This window comes from Dendrobates tinctorius, unplaced genomic scaffold (genome assembly GCF_039654945.1).
Source record: "Dendrobates tinctorius isolate UK_male_01 unplaced genomic scaffold, ASM3965494v1 ptg000224l, whole genome shotgun sequence".
Classification (NCBI taxonomy): domain Eukaryota; kingdom Metazoa; phylum Chordata; class Amphibia; order Anura; family Dendrobatidae; genus Dendrobates; species Dendrobates tinctorius.
Window position 1 is genome coordinate 10,903,644 of NW_027361891.1, and position 13,338 is coordinate 10,916,981.

Consider the following 13,338-nt stretch of genomic DNA (forward strand, 5'->3'; position numbering starts at 1 on the left):
AGATAGCAAGAGAGGTTATGGATCGGTTGGGTTTGAGGAAAGATGTGGTTCCGGTACCCAAAGCTCTGATTGGGAGAATCATTGGAAGGTCCAGGAAGGTAATGCAAGACCTTGTGAATATCTCAGTTGTGGTGAGGGTGAGGATCCCTCCTGATGATGACCAGGTATCCAGGGAAGTGGATAGGATTTCCATCATGGTGGTTGGCTCCGTGGAAAGCCTGAGAGACTTTCGGATGCTCATGGAGTATCGAGTGGAGTACCTGCAAGAAATTGAGCAGTTGAGGCTGGACCGTCGGCGAATTAGTAAAGAAATACAGAATACCAGGTGGCGGCCGCCTCCAACCCAAGATGTAAGGACCCGAACGGTTCCTCCAAGAAGTGACAGGACAGATGGCAGAAGAGTGTCAGCAAGGGGTAGTTCGACTGGCAGGATGACGTTGAAAGACCATAGTTTCTGTGAGACGCTGACTGAGTCAGACTCAGACCAGACAGCAGGCTCTACTAAGACTTATGACCGCACCAACCGAGAGAGACGGTCAGTGAGAGAAAGATCAGGTGACGAAGCGTACTGCAGACAGGTGGAGACTAGAGAGTGTCTGATGACGCAGACAAACTGTGACTTGGGGGTCAAAGACAATGACCGGTATTATGACCACTGGGAGCGGAGGAGGCTTAACGAAGAGATGAGGCCGTATGACAAATGGAGATGGTTCTCTCGACCTGGTGGGGCAAGGTGTAGTGAGTGCCCAGTCTCGAGAGCCGGGGGTTATGCTGTGTGTTCAACCCCACAGGTTTGAACATAGGGGGGAGGTATGTGGTGCAGTGACCGCTGTGTCCGCTAGGGGGCGCTGTGTGGGTGTCCCAGGACAGCCGTATAAGCATTTCCATTGCCCTGATAGGTGTAGGATACTGAAAGATCATAATGATCAGCAGAGGTACTGCTGAATAGTACGTTCCGTTACAATGTGTCAGGGAAGCCTGTGTGTGGTTGTTTGCAATAGGACCTTGGGTGAGGTCATAGCCATGTGATTACCTGTGGGTGTGGTTATGGACCATATAAGGTACCTGAGGTCTTGTTACATGAGGGTGAATGCTGGGACCTGATTGGTCCAATTTGGAAGGTCCCGTGTGGAGAAGGATCTCCTCACTAACAGCACGTGTGGACGCTGTGACTAATGGCGATGTGTGCCTGACCGTTCCCAGGGAAAGGGAAGGAACGTTTGCAGTGTAAAGCAGCATGCAAGGTAACCCGGAGATGGAACTGCTACTGAGAGACTGTATAGCCTGCTGGCTAGCTGAAGCACAGCCTGTGTGACTAGGAGGGCTAAAGGGGAGCAGAGCTCCAGTGTGAAGATACCCTGCTGTCTGCTATAAGACTGTTGCATATCGTGATTGGTTTATGATAATGAATAAATCTCATGGACTGTGATATTGCTTTATGGAAACCTGTGCCGGATGTGATTATTCGCTGCCATGCGAGTGTCCCCCAACCCTGAATGACAGCGCTACCTCACAGTATATATATATATATATATATATATATATATATATATAGGCAGCACTGTGACCTTGCATCGCTGGGGTCCTGAGTTCAAATCCCACCAAGGACAACATCTGCAAAGAGTTTGTATGTTTTTCCCGTGTTTGCGTGGGTTTCCTCCGAGTACTCTGGTTTCCTCCCACATTCCAAAGACATACTGATAGGGAATTTAGATTGTGAGCCCCAATGGGGACAGTGATGGTAATGTCTGTAAAGAGCTGTGTAATTAATGGCGCTATATAAGTGAGTAAAATAAATAAATAAATATAGTTACCTGAATAGTAATGGAAAAAGTCCCCAACACCATGGCATGAAAAAGAAAATCAGGGTGCAGGGTTTGGCAGCTATTTTGAGTCTTAATATATGTGGATCATGGATATGTTTTATAGTAATCATTATCCCTCTTAAAAAGGATTAATGTTTTCTGCTACCAGATTATATGTACCACAGGACATGTGTATAGCAATGTAAAACCCTCACCATTTCACTAAAATAAACCATATTATTCATCATTTTTCTTATGGGTGAAGAAGGCAATATATATACAGTATGTATATATCCAGCCAGTTTAAACACAACTTGATGTTGTTGTGATGAAAGAGGTTGATCAAAAACAACATGTATCTGTAATCTAGTATCTAGTAATACCAGGGATCATACATTATTCATCTATTCTGTGAATTTTGACATGGTGTTTTATGAGCCAACACATTTAAAGGGGTTTCTACTACAAGAATACTGATGACCTACCCTTCAGCCCCTAAAGGGAATCTGTCAGCTGGTTTTTGTTAACTCATCGAAGAGCAGCATGATCTAGGAAAAGAGACCCTGAATCCAACAATGTATCACTTAGATTACTGGGTGCAGCAGTTGTAATACAATTAGAGTTTTTAGATGCAGCATGTAGCAGAGCCACCTGAGGAAGACAGAATCATCTGTCGAAACGCGTTGTGGATTATATTTAATAAAAAGATTTTCCAATAATTCATCTCCTGTTTTTGCGCTCCTGCTGACCGGGTACTCCCTAGCTCTGCAATAATGTCTGTAAAGCGCTGTGGAATTAATGGCGCTATATAAATGAGTAAAATAAATAAAATGGGAGGTAGTCTACATATTACACTACTGTGTTCTGAGATTGTTGCAGCAAATCAATAATCAATAAACGTTATGCTGTTGTGATTTTGCCTGCTACCAGTACTTACGATCTATCATGGTTATGGTGCTCTCCTCTACCACCTGGCTTATCATGTCAGCAGAATGCACTTTGATAGATACAACATATCTTTTATGTGGCTCAAGCTGCATGATGGTAAGTACTGATTTGTGCTTCTCGATTCTTTTAGAGTACTCCACAACATCAGATCCATTCTTTTTATATTCAATGGTATATCCATCAAAGTCAGAATCTGGAGGTGTCCACGAACAAGAAATGGCTGTAGAATTCTGAGGTCGACAATGAAGATGTTGTATCTTGTCAGGTTCTGCAAAGGAGGATTCAACAGTTTTGAGCTTTTTCTTATGGCCTAAATGCATTGAACATTATCTAATTCAACTAATAATGTATATAGACAGCGGCAATGATATATAAATGGAGCAGTCTCGGCTTTGAGCTGTAGGTCTTAAATTATTACCCAGAAAAGTAAAAAAATACAATAACACAAGTTCAATTTGACATAAAGTATTCCAAGAAAATATCCCAATTTAATGAAACATCTTACTTGTTCTCACTGATCCTGTAATGGGAAAACTCAGAGTCTTCTTAACATTGCCACTGACACTCTTTACACTGAATTTATAAAGGCGCCCAGGTCGAAGGCCGGTGATGATTCTTCCATTTGACTTGCCAATGCTGTAAGGGTTAAACACCACAAGTGGGTCTGTAGGTGTCCACTGCAGCTCAAAATCGTCATAGTCTGTCCAGTCTGGAGGGCCCAGCCACGTTATGGACACAGAGGTATTCTTCACATCAGTAAATGACACTGAATTTGGGGGCTGTGGAGCTATAAAGGGCAACAGTTTAATACTAAAAAAAAAAATTCTTGATTTATAGAGAATTTGCTTTTAACTCTAGGTCTGGATACAATTTCATCCCAGCCACCGGTAGATCAGAAAACCCAAATTGTGTGATACAACTGATTAGTAATGTGGCTTGTGCTAATTTTGCTTGTCGGACTCCAATACAAGTGGCAGAGGTTGAGTATCGTTCTCCTGACTCCATTGTCCCCTTCCAAATATATTGCAGTTCAACTGTTCTGAATTGCGTGGGAAATGTTTTCTTATGGAAGCAAATGTTAAGAGAGTTCAAAGTCATTATATAGCCTTGATCCAAACAAAGGTAAAAGGGAGAGCGATCTTAGAAAGAACATAATACCTGTTCTGGCCTCGGCCGTCACTTTATTGATCAGGTCGCCACTCTGTGTCACTATCACCAGCTTGTATAGGCGTCCAGGAATCAAATTTTGGAAATGGTATTCTCCAAGGACATTGGCTTGCAGCCGTTCTTTCTGTGTACCGTTAGGGTTATATAGAGTCAGTTCATACATATTCACATCTCCCAGCGCTGGGGTCCATGTAAACCACAAAGTGTCAGATGTATTTCGGTTTGATGTTTGCAGATTACTCACTGGGGCAGGAACTGGAATTGAAAACCCCAACAGCAATAATGAAAATTCATAGCCAACAAAATTGCTAATGCTCTATTCCCGTTCCAGAAAGAAAGGGGACAGGAACATTAGCATTCCGCGAATATCAAAGCCCCATTAACTAAGTGTTTTAGAAACTTCACTACTAAGCTGTTTGTATTAGCAATATATAAGTTGGAATAGAAGAAAATGGAAAACAGAACAATTCAAATATCAGCGTGAAGCTAAGAGACTCATAAAGTTGAATTCTCACAATGCTCCATTACTTAGTTTTCATAAGTTCCAAACTCCCACTGACTTGTTGTTGGAAAACACAGCTTTTCCATTTTCTTTGTCTCATCCAACCTATTATAAATTACGTAGACTTGCTTTATGCCACATGCGCTGAATGTATTCAGCCATAAGAATGAGGCTCTAAGTCAATTGACACAGCCTTCAACCTAATACATGAGATGTGAAATACTGGTCTTAGAAGTGATGTATTTGCTGCAATGGGCTTCCTAGAATTCCAATAATACAGGGCACAATAAAATTGTGTTGCATCAGCAGTATGATAGATCTCATCATTACCTGTTCTCCCATGGATTGAGGACTCGTTTGTCAGCGATCCACTGTGAGTTACGATGACTATTTTATAAAGGCGACCTGGCAGCAACCCTTGAAATGAGCTTTGGGTGAGACTCTGTACACCGGGCTTCCGGTCATGCAGAGTGTTGTCTGGATTGTATAGGAAGATATCATAGGATTCCAGCTCTCCCTCCGCACTTGTCCATGTGAATGATAGACTGTCTGTGCTGTTCCCCGTGATTTTGAGACCAGTCACTGCAGCTGGGACTAAAACATAAAACATTAAATAGAATATAGAAATTAATTTGTTAATTTTATTGTTTTAATTGAGCAGGTTGTTTGCTCTTAAGTTTCCATTAGGGTAGGTGTACACAACCGTTTTCCCTTCATCAAAACAAAATAGTCCAACTTTTCTGATCAGACTCTGATCAGGGTTTAATCACAGTTGATCAGATCACATTTTTCTCGGAGGTGGAGAGGAAAAAAAAAGATTCTCAGATTCTCCCCCTCCCCATTCTCTCAGTCTGTGAAAATCCTACCGCACACAGATGAGATCCGAGTGCAGTTTGAGGTCTGTCACGGACCCATAGACTTGCATTGCCAATATTGATCTGACACTTGCATCAAAACAGGACATGTCTCAGATTTTTTTCTTGGACTGAGTGATCAAAAAATCAGACAAGCGCACAGCCCCATAGAATATTTTGGGTACGTGCGCTATGTTAAAACCATGGACAGGACTCGTTCAATATAATCGGTTATGTAGATGAGCCCATAGTGTTATAAATTAAAGGAAACCTGTCAGCAGTTTTGGCCAATATAAGTTACGGCCACCACATTTCAGGGCTGATATACAGCATTCTATAATGCTGTAGATAAGCCCCTGATCCAATCTGTAAGATAAGAAAAATAAGTTTTATTATACTCACCTGCGGGGTGGGGCGGTCCTGGTCCGATGGGTGTCGCAGGTCTTGGTCTCCCATCCTCCTGCTTGCTTCAAGTGGATGACGCATCCCTGCATCATCCACACAGTCTCCTCGGCATCGTACTTATGCACAGACGGCGTACTTCTCTGCCCTGTTGGAGCAAAGTACTGCAGTGCACAGGTGCCGAAAAATGTCAAAGAGCACTGGCACCTGCGTCCTGCAGTACTTTGCTCTGCCCTCAACAGGGCAGATAAGTACACCTGCACAGTAGCACGATGCCACGGAGATTGTGTGGATGATTCAGGGACGCGTCATCCACTTGAAGCAAGCAGGAGGGTGACATCGTAAGAAGATGGGAGGCGCCGGACCAAGGCAAGCGACGCCCATTGGACTGGACCGCCCGACAGGTGAGTGTAATAAAAGTGATTTTTCTTCTCTTACAGGTCGGACCGGGGGCTTATGTACAGCATTATAGAATGCTATAGATAAGCCCTGAAAGGTGATGGCCATAACTTATATCTGCCAAACCTGGTTCCCTTTAATCTTGCCTGATTATTCCAAACTCGATTATTACTTTTAAAGGCAATCTGCCACAAGTTTCAGAAGCATGATGGAGAGGCAGACAGAGACTGGGCTGCTTAGGGCAGTTTTGATAAAATCACAGACTTATCTGCTGAAGACCTATCAGGTCTCTGAATGCTGAGCTCTGTATAACCCTGTCCACACCACTGATTGCCAGTTGTCTGTGTACACTGTGCATAGGCAGAAAGCTGCCAATCAGTGGTGGGGCCGGTTTATACAGAACTCATACAAAGATATGGAGGACTAAATGGCAGCAGGTTTACTAGTCTTATATGACAGTGATTTTATAAAAACCATAGCAAGTAGCGCAGTAAGTGACACATTGCTGGAATCAGGGTCTCTGTCTCTCAGATTAGATAGCAAAAACCTGGTGACAGATTCCTTGAAGGGATTGTTCCTTACACATCATATCACCTATCTATGTGATGAAAGATAAATGTTTCATGTCTTTGAGTCCAAGCTTTGGGATCCCCACAAGTTACATGATAATCCATTGCTTTAATGGAGCCATAGTGAGCTTGTGCAACCACTTCTCCTTCCAGTCTCTACAGAAATAAAAGTTGCACATGCTCACTACCACTCCATTGTGCCTTCAGTATTCCGGATCGATTGTGATCTTAACAGCTGGATCCTTAGCATTCACACATAGAGAGGTGACAAATGTCATTTATGGGCGACCCCTTTAAGTGCTTGATTTGCTTTCTATTCATTTCTGATACCTGTTTGTCCTTCAATCTGTGCAGCTTTGCTGAATAGACCACTGGTGACTGTCAACATCTGGATCTTGTATTTTTTTCCTGGGACGAGATCTTCAAACTTGTGAGACTTTGAGGTTGCTAGCACAGACTTATTAGTTATTAGAGCTCCTTGATTAGTAAGTAGAAGAAGGTCATATCTGTCCGCGATGCCTGCTGCACTTTGCCAGTTGACCACCAATAGATGACTGTTGTATTCGTTATCTGCCCACAACTTTTGAACCATTGAAGGCACTGGAAGACAATCAACCATATCAGTTTAAGGACTCTCGATTATTCCACACTACTACTGTATAACTAACATTTACGACTCTCTAGAAGTAAAGTCATACTTGTTCGTCCATAGGATGTGATGTTTTTGCTTAAACTGCCACTGTTTGTCTGTACTTCAATCTTGTACTGTTCCCCTGGAATCAGGTTGTTGAAGGTATGTTCATAATGTTCATAGATGTTCTTGGATATAGTCTGGGTTTCTACCTTGTAGTTCTGACGGAAGATTGTCACCATGTAAGAATCTACATCTCCGCCACCAGATGTCCACTTCACAATGAGACTGTTAGTCATTCCATTCGGAGAAATGTAGACATTCTTAGCAGCGCTGGGAACTAAAGAAAAAAGAAATGACAGCTCGGTTCAATGTTTGTGTCTATTATGGATGGTCTGTGTTTTCGGTTTTCTTTTTAATTATTCATTGGCATGATGTCTTTGTTCTCTTTGATCTTATACCTATTGCTCCTGAAGTGGCTGAAACTGTTTCCTGTTACTTACAGTATATGTGGCAAACTTTCATTATTGTTAAATGGGCTACCCATGAATGTGTTAAGACTGTACATAATGGTGTGATGGAATATGGATGTTGAAGGCCTTGTTCCTATATATCTCTGGGTAACAGTGGAGGAAAACTGATGCCAATGTTTTCCACGATACTCCTTATGGCATCTGGCATATCAATTGTTGTACCCAACTGGTTCAGGTGCCGGCTACAAAAATGTAATCAGGACTGATGTGCAAAATGCACTACTTTTCTATCAGTTTGCCCAACTCAGAAAACAACTGAGCAAACATAATGAATATAAAGTATGTAAACACACAGATTTTGAGTGACGTTCCCCTGTCTCGTTTTGCCACCTCTATTAGCTAAAGAGCTACATGAAGCTGCTGCTCTGGAGGACTAATGTTGACCACCCAACATTTCCTCTGCAACCCAAAAAGCATGTGTGCCCACAGTTTCATGCCACATATTGTTTGGTGGTGGAAAACTTTCTAATATGATATCTCCTCCAATTTATGGCCCTCGTCTTCACCACATACCATTTAATGTAATACATCTCATTATGTTTATAGTGGTTTCTTACCTGTTAACCCCTCTACAAATGTTGATCGCTGTGCATCCCCGCTAAATGTCAGCACGACTATTTTGTACAGACGACCAGGAGTTAGAGAGGTGAAGTGGTATTCGGAAGCCGTATTACTCAATGTGATCAGTGGGAGGACACTCATGTCATTGTATAGCAGCTGAATCTCATAACGATCAACATCTCCATCAGCTCTTAACCATGTAACATGAAGCTCCTCACTGCCTCTTCTCGCCAGTGTCAGCTTCTTTACAGCTTCTGGGACTAGTAAGAGGTGGACATGTTTAAATTACAGAATACTAATACAGGTGGAGAACGTAGCAAAAATCTTACGATACTTACAGGTTCTACCGCTGGTCATAGCACTAGTCTCATATTTTCCACTTTCAGTGCTAACAGTTATACTGTACAGTCGACCTGGCACCAGATTGGAGAATACACATTCATTTTGCAACTTGCTGACTGCTGTGGTGTTAATGAAGTTATTGTTGTTTTTTATTGTCACTTTATACTGGTCAAAATCTCCAATAGCGTGAAGCCAGGACACTTTAAGGTAGTCACTTCTTCCAGCATTGCTCACTGTTAGCCCCTGAACAGCAGAGGGAACTAAAAAAAAGGATAATGTTTAACACTCACGATATACCAATAATGCCAAATAAATAGAACATTAAGGCACACGCTGCGGATTCCGCACAAAGAATTGACATGCTGCGGATTGTAACCCGCAGAAAATCAGCGTGGAAAAATCTGCAGCATGTGCACAGCGTTTTTGGTTTGACCATTGAAAACAATGGTACTGTACAATGCAGCAGAAACTGCTGCGGACCCACAGGGACAGAAACGCTGCAGATCCGCAGCAGAATCCGCAGCGTGTGCACATCGCCTATTTGCGGATTCCGCTGCGGTTTGCCATCTATTCCATTGTCCAGGTGTCAAACCGCAGGCAAATCCGCAGGTAAAACCGCAGGTCATTTTACCTGCGGTTTTACCTGCGGATCCGCAGATACAAATCCGCGGGTGAATCCTCAGCGTGTGCACATAATAGTGCTTTCACTGTCTCAGAGTCAGCTTGCCCTCAGAAGGAACTTGAATATGCAAATATATATGCTCAAAAGTTTACATACCCCGGCAGAAGTTTTGCTTTCTTGACCTTTTTTCAGAGAATATGAATGAAAACACCAAAACTTTTTCTCCACTCATGGTTAGTGGATGGGTGAAGCCATTTATTGTCAAACTAATGTGTTTCTCTTTTTAACCATAATAACAACCCAAAATGTCCAAAAATTCTGCTGGAGTATGTAAACTTTTGAGCACAACTGTATATATATATACATATATATTCATAGTGGGTACGGAAAGTATTCAGACCCCTTTAAATTTTTCACTCTGTTTCATTGCAGCCATTTGGTAAATTCAAAAGAGTTCATTTTTTTTCTCATTAATTTATTAAAAAAGAAAAACTGAAATGTCACATGGTCATAAGTATTCAGATCCTTTGCTCAGTATTGAGTAGAAGCACCCTTTTGAATTAGTACAGCCATTATTCTTCTTGGGAATGATTCAACAAGTTTTTCACACCTGGAGTTGTTCTGAAGCCAATCCTTTGTTATTTTAGCTGTGTGTTTAGGGTCATTGTCTTGTTGGAAGGTGAACCTTCGGCCAAGTCTGAGGTCCAGAACACTCTGGAAGAGGTTTTCATCCAGGATATCTCTGTACTTGGCCGCATTCATGTTTCCTTCAATTGCAACCAGTCGTCCTGTCAGTGCAGCTGAAAAGCACCCCCAGAGCATGATGCTGCAACCACTATGTTTCACTGTTGGGATTGTATTGGGCAGGTGAGGAGCAGTGCCTGGTTTTCTTCACACATACCGCTTATAATTATCACCAAAAGTTATATTTTCATCTCATCAGACCAGAGAATCTTTTTTCTCACAGTCTGGGAGTCCTTCATGTGTTTTTTTAGCAAACTCTGCGGGCTTTAATATGGCTGGCACTGAGGAGAGGCTTCCGCCAGGCCACTCTGCCATAAAGGCCCAACTGGTGGACGGCCAGGTCTAGGATGACTTCTGGTGGTCCCAAACTTCTTCCATTTAAGGATTATGGAGGCCACTGTGCTCTTAGGAACCTTGGTCTGACATGCACTGTGAGCTGTCAGGTCTTGTATAGACAGGTGTGTGTCTTTACTCTTTACAAATCAAGTCCTATGAGTTTAATTAAACACAGCTGGACTCCAATGAAGGAGTAGAACCATCTCAAGGAGGATCACAAGGGAATGGACAGCATGAGGCTTAAATATGAGTGTCTGAGCAAAGGGTCTGAATACTTATGACCATGTGATATTTCAGTTTTTCTTTTTTAATAAATTTGCAAAAATTACATTTCTGCTTTTTCAGTCAAGATGGGGTGCAGAGAGTACATTAATGAGAAAAAAATTAACTTTTTTGAATTTACCAAATGGCTGCAATGAAACAAAGAGTGAGAATAACCCACAATAGTCCCTAAAATAACTTGACACTAACAAAAGTAATTTAATAAGAGATTTTGAGACTATTTTTTATGACATATTGGACTTCATGTTAGTGGTAAACTTAGGACAATATTTTTTGTGTTTATTTGTGAAAATATCGGAAATTTATTAGAAAATGAGAAAATTTCACAAGTCTCAAGATTTTCATTCTTGATTACCTTAAGTCAGAGAGTTATGTCACAAAAATAGGTAATAAATGCCATTTCCCACATGTCTACTTTATATCTGCATAATTTTTGAAACATTATTTTTTGTTAGGAAGTTAGAAAGGTTAATAGTTTATCAGCAATTTCTAATCTTTCCAACAGAATTTACAAAACCAATTTTTAGTCTATTTTCATGTGTACTATCGATTTATGAAATAAAAAATTGAAACAATGGTTATGCTAACACATCAGGAGCCACTGAAAATGGCAAATTAAAGACTCGATCTCCTAATACAGCCACCTGGCCACTATAGGGCCCATGAGCACGGGAAAGGTTTTCTAGGGCACTTTCACCTGACATTATTATATTCTAGAGCAGGGGTCCCCAACCAGTAGCTCTGGAGCCACATGTGGCTCTCAATATCATGAACTGTGGCTCGTGGTTGTCTGCCAGCATGGTGCATTAGCTCCAGGTCTAGTTAACAGGTATGAAGAGCGCATCTGAAAATGGTGAATTTTGAGAGCAGCCCTGCACAGAAGAGCAGATCTGGATGCACATATACTGGTCTTAGGGGTTTAGAGATAATTTAGCACCTTCCCGACCTGTGACACAGCGTATGCGTCATGAAAGTCGGTGCCAATCCGACCCATGACGCATATGCTGTGTCATGACTTCAAAGCCCCCCTGAGGGTCGGGTGACCGGGGTCACGGAAAGGTCACCCAACCCGCAGTGACAGGACCCGTTGTGCTTCACCACAAGGGAGGTGGCTTAGCCCCCTCGTGGCTACAATCGCTCTGATTGTCTGTTGAAAGTGAAACAGCCAATCAGAGCGATAGTAAAATTTCATCAATGAAATTTGATGAACTATTACAATCCAGCCATGGCCAATGCTGAAATAGCATCGGACATGGCTGGAGACACTAAGTTAACCCCCCTGCCGACTGACGGCGCCGATTGGCCGCCGCCACCGACTGATGGCGCCGATCGGCCGCCGCTGTCACAATCTGCCCCCCTCCCCCTTCCCTCCGCTCCCCCCCACACGATACTCACTAACCCCCCCTGGCCGTCCCGGTGTCCCGCCGTCCTGCCGTCCCGGTCCATGGGCGCAGCCATCTTGGAAAATGGCGGGCGCATGCGCGGTGCGCCCGCCGGCATTTCCCGGCGGCAGATTCATTTTTTTTATTTTCATCACTTTGATAAACTCTCACAGTGATCAAAATAAAAAAAAGTAAATCACCGCCCCCTTATCACCCCCCCATAGGGACAAATAATAAAATATTTTTATTTTTCAATTAGGGTTAGAAATAGGGTTAGGGTTAGAAATAGGGCTAGGGTTAGGGCTAGGGTTAAGATTAGGGTTAGGGGTGGGTTGGGGTTGGGATTAGGGTTAGAGTTGGGATTAGGGTTAGGGGTGTGTTGGGTTTATGATTAGGGTTGGGATTAGGGTTAGGGGTGTGTTGGGGTTAGGGTTGGAGATAGAATTGAGGGGTTTCCACTGTTTAGGCACATCAGGGGGTCTCTACACACGACACGGCGCCACCATTTATTCCAGCCAGTTTTGCGTTCAAAAAGTCGAACAGTGCTGCCTCCATTCCGAGCCCCGATGTGTGCCCAAACCGTGGTTTCCCCCCACATATGGGGTATCAGTGTACTCAGGAAAAATTGCACAACAATTTTGGGGTCTAATTTCTCCTGTTACCCTTGGGAAAATTAAAAATTGGGGGATAAAAAATAATTTTTGTGGAGAAAAAATTATTTTTTATTTTCACGGCTCTGTGTTATAAACTTCTGTGAAGCACTTGGGGGTTCAACGTGCTCACCACACATCTAGATTTGTTCCTTGGGTGGTCTGGTTTCGAAAATGGGGTCACTTGTGGGGGGTTTCCACTGTTAGGTACATCAGGGGCTCTTCAAACTTAACATTTCAAAACGTCACTACTTCCCTTGCGAGCCCCAACGTGTGCCCAAACAGTGGTCCCCCCATGTATGGGGTACCAGCATACTCAGGACAAACTGGACAACCACTTTTGGGTCCAATTTATCTTATTACCCTTGTGAAAATAAAAAATAGTGGGCTAAAAATCATTTTTTGAGGGAAAAAAAATATTTTTTATTTTCACGGTTCTGCCTTATAAACTTCTGTGAAGCACTTGGGGGTTCAGAGTGCTCATCACACATCTAGATAAGCTCCTTAGGGGGTATAGTTTCCAAAATGGGGTCATTTGTGGGAGAGCTCCAAAGTTTAGGCACACAGGGGCTCTCCAAACACGACATGGTGTCCGCTAACGATTGGAGC

The 13,338-nt window shown here is 42.7% G+C and overlaps 1 protein-coding gene across 2 annotated transcripts in view; it reads right to left on the reverse strand.

The window, feature by feature from the left end:
• The window catches only part of PTPRB (protein tyrosine phosphatase receptor type B), a 173,366-nt gene that overhangs the window by 56,141 nt on the left and 103,887 nt on the right, over positions 1 to 13,338 (reverse strand). For both annotated transcript variants that reach the window (XM_073555525.1, XM_073555526.1), the window contains 8 exons: positions 8,710 to 8,973; positions 8,368 to 8,631; positions 7,345 to 7,617; positions 6,977 to 7,246; positions 4,753 to 5,016; positions 3,912 to 4,175; positions 3,259 to 3,540; positions 2,743 to 3,021 (listed from right to left, as the gene is read on the reverse strand). In XM_073555525.1, coding sequence (XP_073411626.1) covers positions 2,743 to 3,021; positions 3,259 to 3,540; positions 3,912 to 4,175; positions 4,753 to 5,016; positions 6,977 to 7,246; positions 7,345 to 7,617; positions 8,368 to 8,631; positions 8,710 to 8,973 — 2,160 coding nt within the window. The remainder of the gene's footprint in view (positions 1 to 2,742; positions 3,022 to 3,258; positions 3,541 to 3,911; positions 4,176 to 4,752; positions 5,017 to 6,976; positions 7,247 to 7,344; positions 7,618 to 8,367; positions 8,632 to 8,709; positions 8,974 to 13,338) is intronic.